Source organism: Leptodactylus fuscus, chromosome 2 (assembly GCF_031893055.1).
Source record: "Leptodactylus fuscus isolate aLepFus1 chromosome 2, aLepFus1.hap2, whole genome shotgun sequence".
NCBI lineage: Eukaryota > Metazoa > Chordata > Amphibia > Anura > Leptodactylidae > Leptodactylus > Leptodactylus fuscus.
The window spans coordinates 273,089,903-273,104,095 of NC_134266.1; the positions used below are offsets into that span (position 1 = coordinate 273,089,903).

Sequence of the window (14,193 nt, forward strand, 5' to 3'; positions counted from 1 at the left end):
GTATTATAGTAGTTATATTCTTGTACATAGGAGTAGTATTATAGTAGTTATAGTCTTGTACATAGGAGCAGTATTATAGTAGTTATATTCTTGTACATAGCAGTAGTATTATAGTAGTTATATTCTTGTACATAGGAGTAGTATTATAGTAGTTATATTCTTGTACATAGTAGTAGTATTATAGTAGTTATATTCTTGTACATAGCAGCAGTATTATAGTAGTTATATTCTTGTACATAGGAGCAGTATTATAGTAGTTATATTCTTATACATAGGAGCAGTATTATAGTAGTTATATTCTTGTACATAGGAGTAGTATTATAGTAGTTATATTCTTGTACATAGGAGTAGTACTATAGTAGTTATATTCTTGTACATAGGAGGTAGTATTATAGTAGTTATATTCTTGTACATAGGAGTAGTATTATAGTAGTTATATTCTTGTACATAGGGGGCAGTATTATAGTAGTTATATTCTTGTACATAGGAGGTACTATTATAGTAGTTATATTCTTGTACCTAGGGGCAGTGTTATATTTGAGGAGGTGGTCCTCATGTGCTGTCTATGGTCTCTTCCTTTTATCTGATCTTGCCCCATGACTCCCTTCTCTTACACATTACTTGTCTCTATTTTGGTGAGTACAGAAGTTTTTTCATACCGTAGGTGCCAGTAAATAAAATGAAGTTTATATTGCCCCCTTGTGGTTATAAATATGTTTCCAGCTATGATTTCACTGGTTGTGGATCGTTTCTCACTTGTGTAGTTTCTCCATTGTACAGAGCAGTATTCGGAGAAGGAATGAGGGGTCTTTTGCTCACAATCTATGTATGTCCTTGGCTCGATGTCACCTACCAGGTAAGTACTACAAGTCTCAGCATGTCACTTCCATATATACTATAATAATTAGGCTATTAACCCTCTTACCTTATTCCCTGCCTTAGGTCTGTTTTGTTGTGAGTCCAAGGAAACTCAATAAATAAAATGTAACCTAATAATAGGACGCAACGTAACAACCGGTGACCAAAAATAACATCAGGATCTCTGGGGAAAGAGACCGAGCAGAAAAAACTGGAAAGACACGCCTGCAAATCGTGAAATTCCAGGGCGGATTTTATTTATGGAACATCATGTCTTTAAGGACACAGGAAAGATCTGTAATGTATTGGCAATAAAGGAAGGAACATGTCTACGGAGGAACGACAGGTGAAGACTGGGGTCACATATGGCGGGGAGATCTGTGAAACCTGTGAAGTGACCTGTGGGCTGTAATCCTGTAACCTGCCAAATATTGCTGCGAGTTTCAGCTGGTGCGATATAAGGTTTCGGATATGGGGTCTGCAGTGACACCTGCAGGAGAAACCATGTCACTGCGAGAGGATTGTGCTGCATCGATGGGCAGAGGAACCTGAAACAGAATGTCCCTAATAAAAATTCTGCGGCTTATTTGTTCCCGTCGCCTCCTAGAGGATTATGTGTGTATGACCATATTATGAACCCGTAATGTTGTACCGTTGGGGCTTTGTTTTTGTGGGACGGGATGCATATGACTTTTCAATCACATTTCTTGGGATGTATAAGATACATGTTATATTTTTATGTGTTCTCAATGTTCGGTTAATAATATGTATTTTACTTATTCCTATAGCGCCATCATATTCCGCAGTGCTTTACAGACACGGGGATATCATTGGGGTAACAGAGCACGCCCCTTCTTCTTCTTTCTATCTGCTTAAAGGGGTTTTCCAAGCGAAATATAAGATGACCTATCCTTGAGATAGACTATCCATTAAGGATTGGCAGGGGTCTGACACCCAGGACCCTACAGATCAGCCATTTGTAGAGGCTGCAATGAATGCTGCAGCCTCTTCTCCACTTACTAAGGACAGCGCCAAACATTGTAGAGTGGCTGTACATGGTATTGTAACTGAAGGGTCATAAATGTTAAGTTACATGGACTGTGAAACAGAAGCTTGAGCTCTGCTGCCTCTTCAAACATCTGATCCTTGACGGTTCTATGTGTGGGACCTCCGCTGATCTTCACTTCATTGTTATCTCTGATCGTGACCATGGCAGTTCAGGGTCAGCTCTAATATAACACCCATTGCAGATGCCCCCTACCTACAGTGGGGCAAAAAAGTATTTAGTCAGTCACCAATAGTGCAAGTTCCACCACTTACAAAGATGAGAGGCGTCTGTAATTTACATCATAGGTAGACCTCAACTATGAGAGACAAAATGAGAAAACAAATCCAGAAAATCACATTGTCTGATTTTGTAAGAATTTATTTGCAAATTATGGTGGAAAATAAGTATTTGGTCAGTAACAAAATTTCATCTCAATACTTTGTTCTCTCTCCTTTGTTGGCAATGACAGAGGTCAGACGTTTTCTGTAAGTCTTCACAAGGTTGGCACACACTGTTGTTGGTATGTTGGCCCATTCCTCCATGCAGATCTCCTCTAGAGCAGTGATGTTTTGGGGCTGTCGCTTGACAACACGGACTTTCAACTCCCTCCAAAGGTTTTCTATAGGGTTGAGATCTGGAGACTGGCTAGGCCACTCCAGGACCTTGGAATGTTTCTTACAAAGCCACTCCTTCCTTGCCCTGGCGGTGTGCTTTGGATCATTGTCATGTTGAAAGACCCAGCCACGTTTCATCTTCAATGCCCTTGCAGATGGAAGGAGGTTTGCACTCAAAATCTCACGATACATGGCCCCATTCATTCTTTCAAGTACCCGGATCAGTCGTTCTGGCCCCTTTGCAGAGAAACAGCCCCAAAGCATGATGTTTCCACCCCCATGCTTTACAGTAGGTATGGTGTTTGGATGCAACTCAGTATTCTTTTTCCTCCAAACACGAAAAGTTGTGTTTCTACCAAACAGTTCCAGTTTGGTTTCATCAGACCATAGGACATTCTCCCAATACTCTTCTGCATCATCCAAATGCTCTCTAGCAAACTTCAGACGGGCCCGGACATGTACTGGCTTAAGCAGTGGGACACGTCTGGCACTGCAGGATCTGAGTCCCTGGCGGCGTAGTGTGTTACTGATGGTAGGCTTTGTTACATTGGTCCCAGCTCTCTGCAGTTCATTCACTAGGTCCCCCCCGCGTGGTTCTGGGATTTTTGCTCACCGTTCTTGTGATCATTTTGACCCCACGGGGTGAGATTTTGCGTGGAGCCCCAGATCGAGGGAGATTATCAGTGGTCTTGTATGTCTTCCATTTTCTAATTATTGCTCCCACAGTTGATTTCTTCAGTCCAAGCTGGTTGCCTATTGCAGATTCAGTCTTCCCAGCCTGGTGCAGGGCTACAACTTTGTTTCTGGTGTCCTTTGACAGCTCTTTGGTCTTCACCATAGTGGAGTTTGGAGTCTGACTGTTTGAGGGTGTGCACAGGTGTCTTTTTATACTGATAACAAGTTTAAACAGGTGCCATTACTACAGGTAATGAGTGGAGGAAAGAGGAGACTCTTAAAGAAGAAGTTACAGGTCTGTGAGAGCCAGAAATCTTGATTGTTTGTAGGTGACCAAATACTTATTTTCCACCATAATTTGCAAATAAATTCTTACAAAATCAGACAATGTGATTTTCTGCATTTGTTTTCTCATTTTGTCTCTCATAGTTGAGGTCTACCTATGATGTAAATTACAGACGCCTCTCATCTTTTTAAGAGGTGGAACTTGCACTATTGGTGACTGACTAAATACTTTTTTGCCCCACTGTAAACAGTAAGTTGAGGGGACCCCTCGCAGATAGTGTTGTGTATAGATATAGGCGGTCGGTAAGGGGTTAATTTGGCTATCACGGCTGAGGTTATACTGCCTTGCGTAGGTTGTTTTTTTTTCCATGGTGGTTAATTGAGCAGGGTAGAACTGAGAATTCCTGCTTGGATGCAGATTGGGTAGGGTGTGCTGCAATTAACAGAGCTTGCATTAATTAATTTGCATAATTAAATGACTTCCCGGTTGTCAGTAGGAATGTGACGGAACCCCTTTAAGTCTTCCTGATGTTGTAGCAGCTGTGAGCGTTTGCTGCGTGGGGTTGGCTTTGGTGAGTGCTTGTTACTGATCACCTGGCAGATGTAATGCAGCATATGTGCGGCCGCTGGTATCTGTATGGACAGGAACCTCTGAGACTCAGGACACCAGGTCTGTATAGCAGATGGAAAGAAGTCGGCCATGTTGGGTTTTTACCTAGTTTTGGACTCCTCTTTTCTTCTTACTTTACCTTTCTACTTGAGCGCTACTGAAATATTTTTCCCCATTTGATTTTTCCCTTAATTTTTGATATTTTTGAATGTATTTTTCGATATTTTTCCCTTCTGTTTCTTTGTTTCCTTTCTGATTATGGCCCATAAGTTGTGGGTTCATGGGGTACCGCCATGGGCTCACACCTACCCCATTGGCACATTATCTTGTTCTAATGTTTTACTTGTTTACAATCATTATTTGAGCAATTTTGTCCAACACATGGGAACCTTTGGATTCTGAATTTGGTTGTTTAGTATTAAAGGGGTTTCTTTAGGATAGGTCATCAAGGTTACATCTACTTTCTGCAGCTTGTGTCCCTTTCATCTGTATGGGAACTGGACTGCAATGATTACGCTCAGCCAGTCCACAGAGTGCAGAGATTTGCTTCTAAGGGAGCGTTCACACTACCGTCAGTGTCCGACATGTAGTGTCCGCTCCTAGTGTCCGCTCAAAATCTGGCATGGACATTAGGAGCGGACACTAGCTGTGTCCGTGACACCTGTCATTTATTTCAATGGGCATCGGGTGCGTTCTTTTGCACTCCGTGCCTGTCCTTTCCTGTCCGCAAGAGAAGATGTCCGACTTCTCAAGCGGACAGAGGAACCCTGCATGCATCTTCACTTGCGGACAGGGAAGGACGGGCATGGAGTGCAAAAGAACGCACCCGATGCCCATTGAAATAAATGACAGGTGTCACGGACACAGCTAGTGTCCGCTCCTAATGTCCGTGACAGATTTTGAGCGGACACTAGGAGCGGACACTACCTGTCGGACACCGACGGTAGTGTGAACGCCCCCTAACTCAGTTTATCCCCAGCAGCTGCGGATGGCCATCCATCACTGAGATGATATCGATGACTTCTGCTACCTTTATCTTAAACTCCTAAGCCCTTGTAATGCTATCCAACCAAACACGGAAACCAAAGTTTTCTTTTTGGGATACATAAGGCTAAATTCACACTACTGTCATTGAAGTCTTATTCTTATTCTTCTTATTCTTATGGTAGAGTTGGAAGGGACCTCAAGGGCCATCGGGTCCAACCCCCTGCGAGTGCAGGTTTTCCTAAATCATCCCAGCTATATGTTTATCCAGTCCATTGTTCTGATTCCTCATAGTGCCCTCTGCCTGAATCCATTTCTACTCACCATAATGTAAAACACAAGACTAGTTTGCTTATTCTTCTTACATTAAAGCTGTTTCTACAGACGGATCAGAACAAAGGACTTCAATGTCAGCAGTATGAATATAGCCTAAGTGTTAGAATGTTTCTAATATACTATACAATGTCTATGTCTTGTTGGGCAATGAAAGACATTAGAACAAGAGAAAGTGCTAAAGGGGTTGGTTCGGACCCATGGCGGTCCCCTATGAAACTTACCCATATAGATTTCTATAATAACTATAATATTAGAGGGAACCTATTTGGCAACTGCATTGCTATAATGATATCACCGCAATATCATGTTGATGAATAGACAGCGAGACTGCGGGAAACTAATGAATCACTGACAATTGTGATGGCTGAAGTGCAAGGATGATACAAATAACGTCTACTCGGCCATATCTTACTCTAACTTCCTTCTAATGGGGAAGGACACATTTTATAGCTGACTGATACATATTGTATATGACTTCTGTTATGGAATTCCGTTGTTCTGATCCATCATAGGAGCAGAGCAATGGACTGAAATTCTATCAGAATGACTGATACAAACAGATCCCCTCTGTCTATGGATGTCTCCGTTCATTGTCATGTAAAACCAAGACTGAAGCTTCCTTCCATCTGGTTTGCTAACTTTTTAATGGAAGATAATGGTGTGCCTTCAGACGGATGATAACAATGACAGCAGTGTGAATGGACCCTAAGTGTTTTATATAAATACATTGTGTAGCTCATGTCAGGCAATTAAAAAATATAAGAACCAAGAAAAAGTGCTAAGGGGTTGGTGTGAACCCATGGCGGTTCCCTATGACATTCAACCATATAGGCTGCCATTGCTATAATCATAAGCCTCTTTGGCAACTGCATTGCAATAATAATACCGTCATAGGTCATGGTGATGAATAGGCAACGAGACTGCGGGACAAATAATGAATCACTGACAATCCAAGGCAGTACAAATTCTGTCTGCTCAGCCATATCTTACTCTAGCCTCCTTCTAATGGAGGAGGATACATTTTATAGATGACATCTTTTCTAGGTTGACCATCTATGTTGGACCATCTATGTTGGATTCCTTGGAGTCTTGGTTGACTTTATCTCTAACTTCCTTCCTTGTTCTATCTTCCAGTCATTTGTCCTGCCAATGGATAACATTACTAAGGAGAAGAACTTGACCTACAGATGTATATTTGAAGAAGACTTCAAGTACATCCTCCTTCCTTTGTGTTATGGAATAATATTTGCCTTCGGTTTCATCCTCAACATCCTCGCCCTCTACATCTTCATATTTCGGATCCGGCCATGGAAAGTGATCAACGTCTTCATGTTTAACCTGGCCCTCTCGGACTTGCTGTATGTCTTGTCCTTGCCCTTGTTGGCCTATTATTACTCCAAAGCCAATGACTGGCCCTTCAGCGAGCCCTTGTGTAAGATTGTCCGCTTCCTCTTCTACACCAGCCTGTACTGCAGCATCCTCTTCTTACTCTGTATCAGTATTTACCGCTTCCTGGCCGTATGCTACCCCCTGCGGTTTCTACGTTGGCGTAATATTCGTTATGCAAGGATCGCCTCCGTCTGCATCTGGTTTGTCGTGATTGTCATACAATCCCCTACGTTCTATTTCGTCTCCACCAGTATAAATGGTGACAGCACCGTCTGCCATGACACCTCCAACATTGAACTTTTTGATAATTTTGTCGTCTACAACACGGTCATCTTGGCCGTGCTCTTCTGCGTCCCCTTCACCATCCTCATTCTTTGCAACTCCTACATGATTTATGTTCTCATCCAGCCATCGAAGAGCGTGAATCAGACCTCCGAGTCCAAGAAGAAGTCTATCAAGATGATCATTACCGTAATGTTGGTCTTCATCATCGCCTTCTTACCATTTCACATCACCAGGACTTTGTACTACTACTTCCGGAAAGTGGACCTCGCCCCGTGTCCTACTTTGAATGTGGTTAATGCGGCCTACAAGTCCACACGACCCCTGGCCAGCGTCAACAGCTGCATCGACCCAGTTTTGTATTTTTTGGTTTGGAGGTTCCGGTTAAGAAGACCAAACAATTCTTCTTAAATGGGGTGGAAAGATCTATGAACTGATACAATGTTATTGTTATTATATAAAAAGGTTTATTAAGTTTGGGCAAAAATTGTCCAATTATCTGGCATGCTTGGAATTATTATTATTATTATTGTTTATTTATATAGCACCATTAATTCCATGGTGCTTTACATTTGGGGGTTACATACAATTCACAAAATATACAGGTAGATATAATACTAACAGTGATTGGCTGGCACAGTGGGGTAGAGGGCCCTGCCCGCGAGGGCTTACAATCTATGAGGGAAGGGGGTAGAGACAGAATGAGAGGGGGAGACTGTACAGATGGGGGTGCGGTGATAGTGTTATTGGTGGTTGTAGGCCTTCCTGAATAGGGGAGTCTTCAGGACCTTCTTGAATCCTGTGATTGTGGGGGGTCAGTCTTATGTGTCGTGGTAAGGAGTTCCAGAGTATGGGGGATGCACGGGAGAAATCTTGGAGACGGTTGTGTGAGGAGCGGATGAGGGCAGAGCGGAGTAGGAGGTCATTGGAGGATCTGAGGTTACGTGTGGGCAGGTAGCGGGAGATGAGGTCAGAGATATATGGAGGGGACAGGTGAGGATGAGGTCAGAGATATATGGAGGGGACAGGTGAGGATGAGGTCAGAGATATATGGAGGAGACAGGTGAGGTCAGAGATATATGGAGGGGACAGGTGAGGATGAGGTCAGAGATATATGGAGGGGACAGGTGAGGTCAGAGATATATGGAGGGGACAGGTGAGGTCAGAGATATATGGAGGGGACAGGTGAGGTCAGAGATATATGGAGGGGACAGGTGAGGTCAGAGATATATGGAGGGGACAGGTGAGGTCAGAGATATATGGAGGGGACAGGTTGTGGATGAGGTCAGAGATATATGGAGGGGACAGGTGAGGTCAGAGATATATGGAGGGGACAGGTTGTGGATGGCTTTGTGTGTTAGCGTTAGTAGCTTGAACTCAATTCGCTGGGCTATAGGTAGCCAGTGGAGGGACTGGCAGAGGGCAGCAGCCGATGAGGATCGGGGGGTGAGGTGGATTAAGCGAGCAGCGCAGTTTAGGGTGGACTGGAGGGGGCGAGGGTGTTAGCTGGGAGTCCATGGAGAAGGGTGTTGCAGTAGTCTAAGCGGGAGATTATGAGGGCCTGGACGAGCATCTTGGTAGTTTCCTGGGTGAGGAAGGAGCGGATTCGGTGGATGTTCATGAGCTGGAGGCGGCAGGAGGTGTTGAGGGTTTGAATATGTGGTTTGAAGGATAAGTCGGAATCCAGGGTTACCCCAAGGCATCGGGCCTGTGGGACAGGGGTAAGTGGGGTTCCATTAACTTTGATAGATGGGTCAGGAGGAGGGGCCATACAGGATGGGCTGAAGATGATAAACTCTGTTTTCTCCATGTTGAGTTTGAGAAAGCGGGAGGAGAGGAAGGAGGCTACGGCCGCTAGACAATCTGGAACTCTGGCCAACAGGGAGGCAATGTCTGGTCCAGAGATGTAGATTTGGGTGTCGTCGGCATAGCAATGGTACTGAAAGCCATGAGATTCTATGAGTTGGCCCAGGCCAAGGGTGTAGATGGAGAACAGGAGGGGTCCTAGGACGGAGCCTTGGGGGGACACCTGCAGAGAGAGGGCGAGGTGAGGAGGTGGTGTGCGAGTGGGAGACGCTGAATGTGCAGTCGGTGAGGTATGAGGAGATCCAGGAAAGGGCCAGGTCTGAGATACCAAGGGATGAGAGAATTTCTAACAGGAGGGAGTGGTCAACTGTGTCAAAGGCAGAGGAGAGGTCGAGGAGGAGGAGGACAGAGTAATGGCGCTTGGCTTTGGCGGTTAGCAGGTCGTTAGTGACTTTTGTTAGGGCAGTTTCAGTGGAGTGCCGGGGTCTGAAGCCTGACTGAAGTCTGTCAAAGAGCAGGTTGGACGAGAAATAGGAGGAGAGTTCTGAGTGGATGTGTTGCTCGAGAAGTTTTGAGGCGTACGGGAGCAGTGAGATGGGACGATAGTTGGCAGGAGAGGACGGAATTTCCAGGGTGACAGAATGTAGCAAAATGTTTTCGGTTGTGGACAACTCAGACCATTGGACATTGGAAGGCACCAAGATAACTTTTTTGAGGCTTGGTTTTTACTGGAGAAATTCTATTCTTTGACACCACTTGTGACGACATCCGGCCGTGTAGTTGTCACTTGCACGAAGTCTGGAAACTGTATTCAGTGGCGCAACAATCACTGTCTTAGGGGTTGCGGCTGGGCCCAGAGCGGGGCCACCATGATAGTGGTCGGGGAAAGCCTGGTTCCCCAACTGCTAGACATATTGTTAATGGAAAGGGGACCAGAACGTCTGCTCAGGGGAGGTGACTAAAAATAAGAAATACAGCTCTCTTGGGCTTCAGACGATCCCTGACATCCTCACCAGGGCTCTTTCAGGCCCAATGGGGGTCGCAGGCAGAAGAGGACCAAAGAAGATGTTGAAAAGAACCAGAGTGAGGTGAAACAAGGTGACTAACGGTGTTTGTTATCTTTAATCCTTTCTCCTGGGCCTCTAATGTTAAGTTACCCTGAAGTGGCTCTTGGAAGGATTTTATACTGTGTGGGGACACTGTGAAGCATGTTATTTCATATGGGGTCACTGTGGAGCATATTATACTGTGTGTGGGCTGCTGTGGAGCATATTATATAGTGTGGGGCCCCTTCATTATTCACACATCATCTGTTTTATAGTAGCTGTGCACTATTATTACAGGCTGTAACCATAATGTATTACAATGTAAGTAATGAAGGAGTCACGGCGGCGCAGAAGAACCATCTTCAAACCATTGACCATTAGGGGCCCCAGGTGTTTTACCTCCACTGATCTGTTACATCTCTTAGATTGTTAGCACCTTGCAGATCAGATGTCCCAGTATTATTTACATGCCGGGCGCTGCTCACTCACCATATTCTTGATACCTACAGTATGCAGCACCTGTAACGGTCACTATCAAGAATACGCTGTAGGGACAAAAGTCAGCATCGGGGCCCACAAGACTTTAACTATGTCACTGATTGTATTAACACCCCACTCACATTCCCTGGGGGGAGGGGCAGGGGTGCAACTTGATATCCTGACCTCAGCCTGTTTTGCAGTATTAATCAGATTTTTCTATCTTCCATATATAACATGGCACAGACATGACCTGAGTATACAGAACGTGACACAGGGATTGTCTTTTTGGAATGTTTTGCTCCCCCGAGTATAATACATTGTATCAGTTTGTAGCCTGGTCCTGTATACATTACTTATATACATGGTACGTTCAGTATTATCTATGATCCTCCTATATAGTCCTTCTCCTTACAATGCCCTGAAGGACCTCGAGGTAAGTGAACCAGCTAAGCCGAGTGCACGGTGCACAGACAGAGCAACGGTCACTTGTCCCCGGTGAACCACCTTAAAGGGGAAGGATCACCATTAAATACCATTGTACAGTCAACAAACCTGTCACCTCTAGCAGCTTAAAGGGTCTGTCCAGGATTCAGGATCTTTAGGACTATTAATATCCGGGGACAGCTGATCGGTGCGGGGGATGGCTGCCCTTGATCAGATACGTATGGCTGATGTCTCCTAAATCTTGGACACCCCCTTTAACCCATTCCAGGGGGGGCAATTCATTTTTCCTCCCCCAGGCGATTGTATAGGCCTATATATAAATGGAGTGCTTGTGTATACGGGGAGACGTTAGCTCTGAAGTCAGCAGAATTGCAAATGCAGCTCTGAAGTCTCGTATTTTCTGATCGACTTTCTCATGCCATAAAGTGAAAGTCTCAATCATTGTATTTATTTATTTATTAATACCAGATAATGAAATAAATTAATTTTTTTTTTCTAACCTGATTTTTAATTTTATTTCCTGTCCATGATTATGGGGGCGGCCATCTTGCCTGAGCTTCTCCTCTGCCTTGTGAACAGCATTTAGTGATCTGCTTTACAGCACAGTCATGGCCCTAGGCAGCAATAGTCTGGAGCCGATGCATTGTGGTCTATGGGGTCTATGGAGGGGGAGGAGATAACCTGTGACATCATCTATAGCCAGTAGTGATGTAATGATGGGTCAGTGGTGTTATCTATAGAGGTGTTATCTTCTAGTATAGTCATATACGGTCACTGTTTCAAAGAAAAAAAAAAGTGTAAGTCTATTATTTGGTTTCATGGTCAGAGTGAAAATTGCAGGATATAAAAAAAAAAATACAGATAGTAGTGGCAAATTTAAAAAAAAATATTAAAATTCTTAAGAAATATTTCTGGTAAGATTTTCCCTTTAGATTATATGTGTTTTGATCCCTAATACTGAATACCACACACACCACAATCTGCCGACAGATCTGGCCACCAAAAGTTCTGGATTCTTCTATGAATATTTATATTATTACTAGACAGTGTAAGGGAGGGGGGGGGGCACAAACTTTATCAAACACTAGACTATCCACATAAGAATATATTATAGCTACACTGTAACATTTGGTAATCTAGTGTCTATGGGCCTAGTGGTAAGATCTCTGCATTTTTCTAAGGCGCCGCCGCTTATCTCCATAGAAATACCAACCATACATGGCCTAGAGGATATTGGTGTTACTCGACCTACCATTGCTGGGGTTGTTACTTACCAAGCACAGCGCCGTATATTGTATTGTGGCTGTGCTTGGTATTGCAGCTCAGCCCTCCTCATTGGAATGGCCATGTCACAAATGGAGGAGCTTTCAATTGTCTGCGAAGAGGCATGGAGCTCAATATTACAGTCCTGGACAATCCCTTTAAATCAGGTATCTCATGTGAATGGGCAGCCTAAGATTTGGCTTATGCTCCAATAGACTCACTGTGAGCCGGGCAGCCCTGCATTCAAATCAGCGTGTTACTCTGAAATACTCTGTGCTGCTGTGGTTGTTCTATAAATATAGAATAGGCTGCTCCTCCAGGATAAACAGAAATGTAACAAGAAGCGTCCGGATCTCATCACCGCCTCAATTATAATATCGTAAAACCTCAGGCTGCCTTGTAAAAGCCTTTACTGTGTCATGTCTGCAGGGGAACAGAAGACTGTCAGACGCCCGCAGATACAACGCTGATACAATGTGACAAAACAGCATTCACATACAGTAGTCACTCCCATGAGCTGGGGGTTATGATCCGTCTGTGGATTCCTCGATTTCTCTGCCTTGATAAATTCTGGCTGCCTGCAGTCACCACTAGGGGGAGCTAATTGATTTATACAGCAGGTATGTGCTTGCAGTGAGCTCCCTCTAGTGGTGACAGCAGGTATGTGCCTGCAGTGAGCTCCCTCTAGTGGTGACAGCAGGTATGTGCCTGCAGTGAGCTCCCTCTAGTGGTGACAGTAGGTATCTGCCCTTACAGGTGATATAATAGGGGCGAAGCTATTCTATTAATCTCCTAGCTATCATTATCTATCAGATCTCTCCCTGCTGCCCCCTGCTGGTTACAGGTCTGCTCAGTACTGGCTGTAATGCATTGTGGGAGATGTAGTGTTAACGCCAAGTGTTGTATAGTCATCTGAAGCAGTAAAATGATACCACCCCCAAACTATAGCGTATTATGGGATTCAGCGCAGGCGTTGGGGCCGGATCACGATGTAACTCAAGGTCGCTGTGAGATAAGAGATTATAGTAGATTTATAGAGACTTTTATGGCATTCACATCCTCGGCTGGAGACCTGACCTCCATTCCCTTAGTCACAGGATCTCGTTAGTCCTTTAGCTCCGCCCACGACAAGACAACCTTATTTACATACTTGCGGCTTACTTATGCAATGATATTTGTTCTCTTATAAGGTGACGTCCGCCATCTGCTTCATAAATAGCCATGTTGGTCTAAGGCAGTGAATGGGATACAGATTGCATCCCGGGCTGCCCAGGACACTGAAGGGGTTAAAATCGTCAGCTCTGGTGGTCTAGGTCAGTGAAGGGGTTAACGTTTAGAACCCTGGTGAGCTAGTGAGTGGCAGAACGTTCACATCCTGGGGGATGAAAAGGGTTAATATCAGCATCTCCGGGGTCCAGGGCAGAGATTGGTATTAATATGGCGATTTCTGGTGGTCTAGGTCAGGGAAGGGGCTAAGGTTTAAATATTTGGTGGTCTAAGGTACAGAAGGGTTAAATGTTGATGTCCATGGTGGTCATGGGCAGTAAAAGGGGGTTAATATCAACATCTCCAGGGTCCAGGGTAGAGATAGGAATTAATATGGCGATTTCTGGTGGTCTAGGTCAGGGAAGGGGTTAAGGTTTAAATGTCTGGTGGTCTAAGGTACAGAAGGGTTAAATGTTGATGTCCATGGTGGTCATGGGCAGTAAAAGGAGGTTAATATCAGCATCTCCGGGGGTCTAGGGCAGTGATTGGTATTAATATGACGATTTCTGGTGGTCTAGGTCAGGGAAGGGGTTAAGGTTTAAATGTCTGGTGGTCTAAGGTACAGAAGGGTTAAATTTTGACGTCCATGGTGGTCATGGGTAGTAAAAGGAGGTTAATATCAGCATCTCCGGTGTCCAGGCTAGAGATTGGCATTAATATGGTGATTTCTGGTGGTCTAGGTCAGGGAAGGGGCTAAGATTTAAATATCTGGTGATCTAAGGTACAGAGGGGTTAAATGTTGATGTCCATGGTGGTCTAGGGTAGTAAAAGGGGGTTAATATCAGCATCTCTGGGGCTCCAGGGTAG

At 44.4% G+C, this 14,193-nt stretch overlaps 1 protein-coding gene across 2 annotated transcripts; it reads left to right on the forward strand.

Moving 5' to 3' along the window:
- Nucleotides 1-1,179: 1,179 nt before the first annotated feature.
- LOC142196093 (P2Y purinoceptor 2-like) lies at nt 1,180-7,495 on the forward strand. Of its 2 annotated transcripts, none has more exons than XM_075266306.1 (2): nt 1,180-1,204; nt 6,545-7,495. In XM_075266306.1, exons 1-2 carry the CDS (start codon nt 1,184-1,186, stop codon nt 7,490-7,492), a joined length of 969 nt encoding a protein of 322 aa, XP_075122407.1. In that variant the 5' UTR covers nt 1,180-1,183; the 3' UTR covers nt 7,493-7,495. The 2 variants fall into 2 exon arrangements, with proteins under 2 accessions (XP_075122407.1, XP_075122406.1); XM_075266305.1 differs by lacking the exon at nt 1,180-1,204 and adding an exon at nt 1,380-1,473.
- Nucleotides 7,496-14,193: the final 6,698 nt, after the last annotated feature.